This window comes from Perna viridis, chromosome 8, assembly GCF_037379345.1.
Source record: "Perna viridis isolate PV_CMFRI_1.1 ecotype Kerala chromosome 8, ASM3737934v1, whole genome shotgun sequence".
NCBI lineage: Eukaryota > Metazoa > Mollusca > Bivalvia > Mytilida > Mytilidae > Perna > Perna viridis.
The window spans coordinates 47,076,085-47,083,502 of NC_142452.1; the positions used below are offsets into that span (position 1 = coordinate 47,076,085).

Here is a 7,418-nt window from a genome sequence, read left to right on the forward strand (position 1 = left end):
TATTAATTTAATTGCACCTTTGTCGTAATTTATGTCCAGATTTTTATTCTTGTTATGTACATGTAGGTTTAAAATACATTGGACCTTCTAATAAGAAGTGGCCTCCTGGAGCATTCGGGAACAAAAACATTTATAAAAGAAGTTCCTTATACATGTACTTTTAAATCGTTGTTTAGTTAGATCAAAGTTCACCGGAAAATAAATAACAACCGCTCCTTTACAAACAACAATAAAGTTTCTGTTTTTTGTAATTATCTTAATATGACATTTTTTCCGGCTTCCCGTTCGTATATCGGGATGTAAAAATAATGTACAAGTGACCCCTTTGAACATAAATGTAGTTTGAACGCTTGAACCGGTGCACCTGGTCCATGCTCCCAGTTTTTAGTGGAGTCCAAGTTGCTCATTTGCTTTTGTTACTTTGTATGTATGATTTTATCTACTTTATATTCTTTGTTGTGCATGTCTGTTTTCTGTCTGGTCTTTGTCCCTGGATTACATTCTTTTGATTACCGCTATATCCTTGGTTCCCTTGATTACTCTTTCATCTATATGTACTGGCCAAACTAGCTTTAATTTCTGTTGTTGTTTACATAATAAACGTTTGAAAGTTTTCGCCCCCCCCCCCCATTTACAACTATAAATGTTGAATAACCATCGCCCCGAAACGATGTCCTACGTTACGAAATCTACATGTACTTTATGTTCAATTTGCTGGAAACCGATTAAAATCTGCCTTAAAAGGGTTAAAATTGTGTACGATCCATGCTCACATTATACATATGACGACTTGTAATCGCTTCTATCGTCAGTTAGTTCAAATGGCAGATTTTGAAAGTTTTGGGACAGAAAAGTTGATGCCAATGTCAAATTATTGACGGTCAATTTGACGAAAAAGAAAAAAAATAGAAACAACCAAATATGGTAAATACATTTGACAATTATGCATATCACCTTAGAGTACACATTGTCTTTTCCATACAGGTATATTTTTGGTAAGAACCTTTGCTAAACATTATTTTTATAAAGAAATCCTTAAGTCGTTTTGTGCATTTAAAGCTATATTGCGTCAAATAGGTGGCCGTAGGAAACATTTTTACATTTCCAAAAGTATGAATAACCAACATGCTCCAAAGGTACAAGAAATAAGGCTTACAAAGAATCGCTAATCTTTGAGATGTTGTTTATGTTGTTCATTTGATGTGACAAAAAAAGTCCAGCCATTTTGTCCCAAACCACAAACACGACGTTTTTGTACGTTTATGCCGCAAATGGACATACATGATTTTTTCGGAGGATATAAAACGTAAAATGGGTAACGACTATTCCTTGCGTAGCTATCCATAATGTTGTGTTCTAAACCTTAAATTACCTGAATGTGAATTATCACACTTAGTTTCTTAGGCCCCTCCAACCATTCGGAATTTCTAGTTCTCCCACTAGATGTGTTATCATTATTTCACATTTAAATTTTAAAACTATTACAGAAAAAAGAAATCGTGTAGATCAAAAAGGAACTAAAGCAGTTGACATATTCAAATACTATATTACATGTACCTCCTCTAAAATCCCATTCTTTAACCCATTAATTAATCTTAGTACAATATTCGAAGAAAATGTATCACAAATTACGTCATTTGTATTCAGCTATCCAGGACCAGTCCGAATTACGAAAATTATGCATGTAAGGGACGAGTTGGCTTATATTGAGTCTAATTACTTTAATTGAACAGACATTTTTTTACATATGTTTACCTATCATTTATAGACATTTTCCACACATGGAAAGAAAAAATCAGAGCACAAATCATCAAATCTGAACTACTAGTAATTGAAAAAAAAATACAAAACATTCTTTTAGTTTTAGTCTGGACACACAACATAACCACTATTTCACGAATTAAGTGCAGATTTTAGACTTCCAAAATATTTCCAAAATACTTGCACTTATAACGCACTGATATATGGATTCACGGATGGCCGCGTTTCAAGACGACTTTCTCATGACAAGGGTGTGTTCAGATGTCAAAGGTGGGTCAATTAAAGAGTAATCAAGGGAACCGTGGTTATAGCAGTAATCAAAAGAATGTAATCCAGGGACAAAGACCAGACATGGAAAACAGACATACACAACAAAGAACATAAAGTAACTAAAATCATAATACAAAGTAACAAAAGCAAAATACAACTCGGACTCCACTAAAAAAGCACGACGAACAATTATAATACTTGCTGTGTATACTGGACTTTCATTTAGTGTTGTCAGTAATGAAGAGCGAATACTTAAATCGATGGAGACGCACAAGTTATGATAATTTTGGGGGCGCAATTTACTATATGCTGGTTCTGGTGTTATATATTGTTTATACAATGGTCCAGATGATTCACATGCAGTTGCATATTTAAATAGTATGTTTTTGTGATTCAGTGTAAAAAGGAAATAAACCACTATAATCACGGATTTCCTTCTGTAAACAAATATGTTATAGGCTGAGTTGCTGTAAGCTGATGTTTTCTTTTTAACGACGTTGTGCATAACGTAATATAGTTGCAATATCGTGCGTAACCTGTGACGGAGCGTCACTTAGTTAATCAAAAACGGTTATAAAAGAAGATATTCCAACAGAAAAAAAAGTGTCTTGCGAATACAATGATCTTTCCCTTTGCAAAACGATAGCTATCAGTATAAAAAGTAATAAAATGAATTTTTTTCTTCCGTTACTTTATCATTTTCCATTTTTTGTCGAATGTGTCCCGCTATTCCAGCTCAAAATATCCACTGTGAGTAAGGACAAAACTGGATGAAAAAAAGAAATAAAATTTGGATTTACGGAGCTTTGAGTGTTAATTCATAATTACATAAAAAACATAGAATTTGCTCTTTCACACGAAATGTAAAATAATCGGGCATTTATGTGAATTCACTAAAGGTTATTGGATTAAAAATGATGCATAACGAGCATAACGTATGATGCATCAGACAATGATTTAAGTTAGCACATTATCACATTATCATCTACGTAATATTTTGTTTGAGTAGCTAATACAAGGTAATCGGAGGAAATTGCCACTTAAAGTTTTTACTTTTAAAACAAACAAAGAAACAAACAAACAAACAAACAAAAAAATAAATAAATAAAATATAAAATAAAATGATTGATTGGAAAAACTACATGGAAAGTAATAAAAACTCGTCTAATTGAACTTTGTTTTTGTAGGTTTTATACTAAATTTTAATTGCAAGGCGAAAAGTACACCTCGGTTAGTGTTTCATTGTGTCTCTTTCCTTTTAAAAATATATTTAGACTTGATAATAACCGGGGTGTTTCAACAATAGATTAACTTGAATGGTATATAAAGCATGCGCTCGATGATGTTTTTAAACTTGTATCAATCAACATTCAAGGGATAACACTGAGTCTCTTTAACTCACGGAATATGAAGATTTTTGCAATTTGTGTCATCGTCTCACTTTTGGTCAGGTATGTAAATATTTTAAATATTATGTCATAAATATATATTACATCCAAGTCTAATATGACGTGCTTCAAAACTCTTTAGACCACGGTTATGGTAAAACAAAGTGATAAAAACATGACCAACATTTCGTGCAACACAAAGGATGCTCCTATTCAAAAATATTTAAAAAAATATCCAGGCATATTTGAATCGAAATAAATTATGGAAGCTCCATTTTATCATTGTTTTACCACGGGCTGCCCATTTATTTCGTTATAAACCAATGCGACATAAATGACCAGTTGGTTGTAAAACAATTACAAGATGGAGTTTCCATGATTTAAAATTATTTCTTAAATAAACTTATTCTATTAATGTATTGTTTTAGCTAGACTATGACCATTTTTCTACAGCAAGATTTGTATGAAGTACGGTAGACAATCTTCCAATTTTACGCTGGTTCCAATCCTTCTTATTGAATGAATTCAAAATAACTGCTCCTTGATCTCGTTTTAGAATAGATGTTACAAACACTTTACAAATTACCAGGAATTGTGTAGAAGTTAAGGCAACAACCGATTATATTCGCTCTCCTAAGCGGAAGTCTTGAACATTTTGATTTGAAAAAAAGTTATACAAATATAAGCAAAAAAAAAAAAATAAAAAAACTATGTTTATCAAATGTATATGAAGGCATGGAAAGAGAAAAAATACTATACAATATTTTTTCGTTACTTGACAAAGTAGATTTTCAAAAATAAATAAATAAGTAAATAAATAAATAACACCGTTGGTGTTGTAAAAATATTATACTCAACCAGCCCCACCCTACCCCCCCCCCACAACTCCAGAAGAAGACAGTGGTATCAGCCTTATAGCTGTACTTGATATTTATGCTGTAGAGAAATAACCTAACTTTTTCAATGAAATAAAAGAACGAATATCGTAATGCACAACCAATGCACAAGCGTTTAACCGAAATATTGAGAAAATATATTTTCAAAGATCACCAAGATGTCTTCATGAAATGTAATTACACCCTAAGGCAAACACTGAATGGTCAAACAGAATGATGAAAACTCTTCAATACCAAACTGAAAAGTTAACAACAAAAAACATTAATCATTACAGATATATTAGCAAATAATCGGTCGCTATTGTTCCAGTGGACAGAATTTGGTGTAGTTACGTCAAGTTTAGGATTTGGTTAATGCATGTGTCAGATATTGTTGAGGATGGTTAATACAAAATTCGGGTATTTTCATGTTTGTGTAAAAACATATATTTCGAGTGAATTCAGGAATGTCGAGCATATTAAAGATCTGGTTAAAAATGTTTTGGATATCTTCAAGATTTGGCTAAGACATGTGTTTGGATATCTTAAGATTTGGATTAGATGTGTTTTGGATATATTTAAGATTTGGTTTTGACACCACTTAGGTATCTTCATGGTTTGGTTAACTTAAGTTTTGGGTACATTATATATATATATATGATACAGATTTGATTTAGACAGGTTATCTTCTGGATTTGTCAAGGCAGTTACTTGGTTTATTCAGGATTCGATGTTGCCAACCTTCGTTGCAACATAAAATTTTGTTTTTTCTGTGGTGACATTCATTTCAGGTTCTAATGTCCCTCTTAGTTTTGTAAGTTTTATATACAAAAGCGACTTTTGAAATCTGTCGAACTTGTGTCAACCATACATTATAGACATATGTAGGCAGCAATCAGAATGTGCAAACTGTCAATGGCAGGCAAAATTTCACTAGGTCAGGCAGAAATGTTCTCAAATTACGTAGAAAATATATCGAAAAAGGTACAAAATATGTCATTCGGTCAGACAGATCAAAAATCAATTTACCTGAATTAATTTTCACACCGCGTATGTTACACGGTTAACGTACATAAGGCATTCTTAATTTTCGACGTACGCTGGACGTGCATCTTAATGTAGCATATGTATATACATTTGAGTAGATGTGCACAGCGTTTAATTGAATACATTTTTAAACTTTTCCGACAGCGTTGACAGTTTGTCGTGCGTTCATGAGTGCTTTGAAAACAGAGAAGAATTTTGTGGCCCACCACCGACATGTTCGAGTCCGCTGGTCTATGACGCCTGTGGCTGTTGTCAAGTTTGTTCAAAGGTAATTTAAAATTGGGGTTTCGTTGACGATGCGTATCACGTCTATAGTAATTAATATCTTTCATGCATGTCGGAACACATTTAATACGTTATATTAGGCTTGTCAAAACTACGCCGATTTTGTTTACCCGGCTATAATACCTACAATTAGGCTTCTGGAACAAGCTATGGTGCTACTAGACAACTAGATGGATGTTTGTAGAATTGTAAAGCAGAGGACGCTTACCTTACCTGTGCACCTGGTTAATGCTACCAGTGTCTAGTGGAGTCCGAGTTGCTTATTTACTTTTGTTACTTTTTATATATTTTACTTACTGAATGTTCTTTGTTGTGATTGTCTGTTTTCCATGTCTGGTCTTTGTCCCTGGATTACATTCTTTTGATTCCGCTAGAATTTTTGATAAAAAAAAAATTTTTAAAAATGCATAATAGCTTGTTTTCTAGATTGCTGGTGAAGAATGTGGAGGTCCTTGGGGTATTGCTGGTAAATGTGCGCCGGGGCTAGAATGCAATGTCCGTGGGGGTACCGGAATAATCTTTAACCGAAGAGGGGTTTGTACCTAGAGGTTTGTATATGTAAGAAAATAGTTTATACTGCTAGAATTACGAGTTATAATAGTGACACAAATATACCTTCAATGATCGCGAAGGAGGCGGTTTTGCATCCCGGAGTAAACATATACAGTGAACCCGGTTTTAACGAAAACCCTGGATATTTCAGTTATAGACCAGACACTGTGTGAAGTCTCCCATCAAAGCAAAGTATTTGATGAGACATGTTACTAGTTAAATGCTTATATGTACGCCAAAGTTCAATGTTGTCATGACTGCCTGGCCATGGATAATCTAAAATTGTATTTTTTTCTCAAATGCAATCCGATCGGTGAAAGTTTGAAAAGAAAAAGATTTGAGGATAACGACAATTTGAGATTTCTAGATCAAGCCGTGCCCAAACTTTTCTTACATGAATAAAAGCACAGCAAAAATACGTTTCTGCTAAGCTGGCCATTTTTCTTATTCGTTGCTTATTTTACACCAACAGCGAACACAATATGACCAAGTATGAAGAAGATGGAGTAGAGACCTTGTGAAGTCATGATTGATCTAAATTATGATTCTTACAAATAAACTAACAGAAACTCGCATGATTTTATCTAATGCTTTAAGTTCTATGTTACAATATTCTTTGAACTCAATTGAATGTACGTGTGAACTTGTTTATTAAACATTACTGTTTTCTGTGTTTACTGCAATTGTTCTATGTGAGCAACCAAAATGTGTTGACTGTATATAAGGTCACTGACAATATAATAGCAATTATAGACCACGCCTACTTTCCTATCCTTGTATGAACAATCTGTTTATCGTAGCGTCACTATCGGGCCACAAGTAGGGAAGAAATGTAAAAACACGTCGTATAAAAATATAACTAGATTAAAAATGATAAGGATTACAGTTTAAAGAAAATAACTGTATATCATATGATATTTAGATTGAAAAAAATTGTATATGCATCATAAGTGTTTGTTTAAAATATATATCGTCTAACCTATATGGCATACCCTATATCACACCTCTTGACATATATCTATTACCTTATATCACTCACTTAGATCTATATCGCACACTTCATATCACATCCCTTCACATACCATACATGAAGTATACGTATTTATCGCGTTTTACACCGATTCTAAGCCCAATCCGACTATTGTTTTTATTTCAAGTCAATAAACAGTTGTTTTCTTTATATCTGTAGCCATGTCACAATTTAACTACAATGAAACAGTTCAAATGTCTACTAGAATAA

At 33.1% G+C, this 7,418-nt stretch overlaps 1 protein-coding gene across 1 annotated transcript; it reads left to right on the forward strand.

The window, feature by feature from the left end:
- Positions 1 to 3,323: 3,323 nt before the first annotated feature.
- On the forward strand, positions 3,324 to 6,851 carry LOC148610760 (venom protein 302-like). The gene is made up of 4 exons (XM_088596111.1): positions 3,324 to 3,482; positions 5,486 to 5,609; positions 6,053 to 6,174; positions 6,651 to 6,851. Exons 1-3 carry the CDS (start codon positions 3,439 to 3,441, stop codon positions 6,170 to 6,172), a joined length of 288 nt encoding a protein of 95 aa, XP_088452237.1. The 5' UTR covers positions 3,324 to 3,438; the 3' UTR covers positions 6,173 to 6,174; positions 6,651 to 6,851.
- Positions 6,852 to 7,418: the final 567 nt, after the last annotated feature.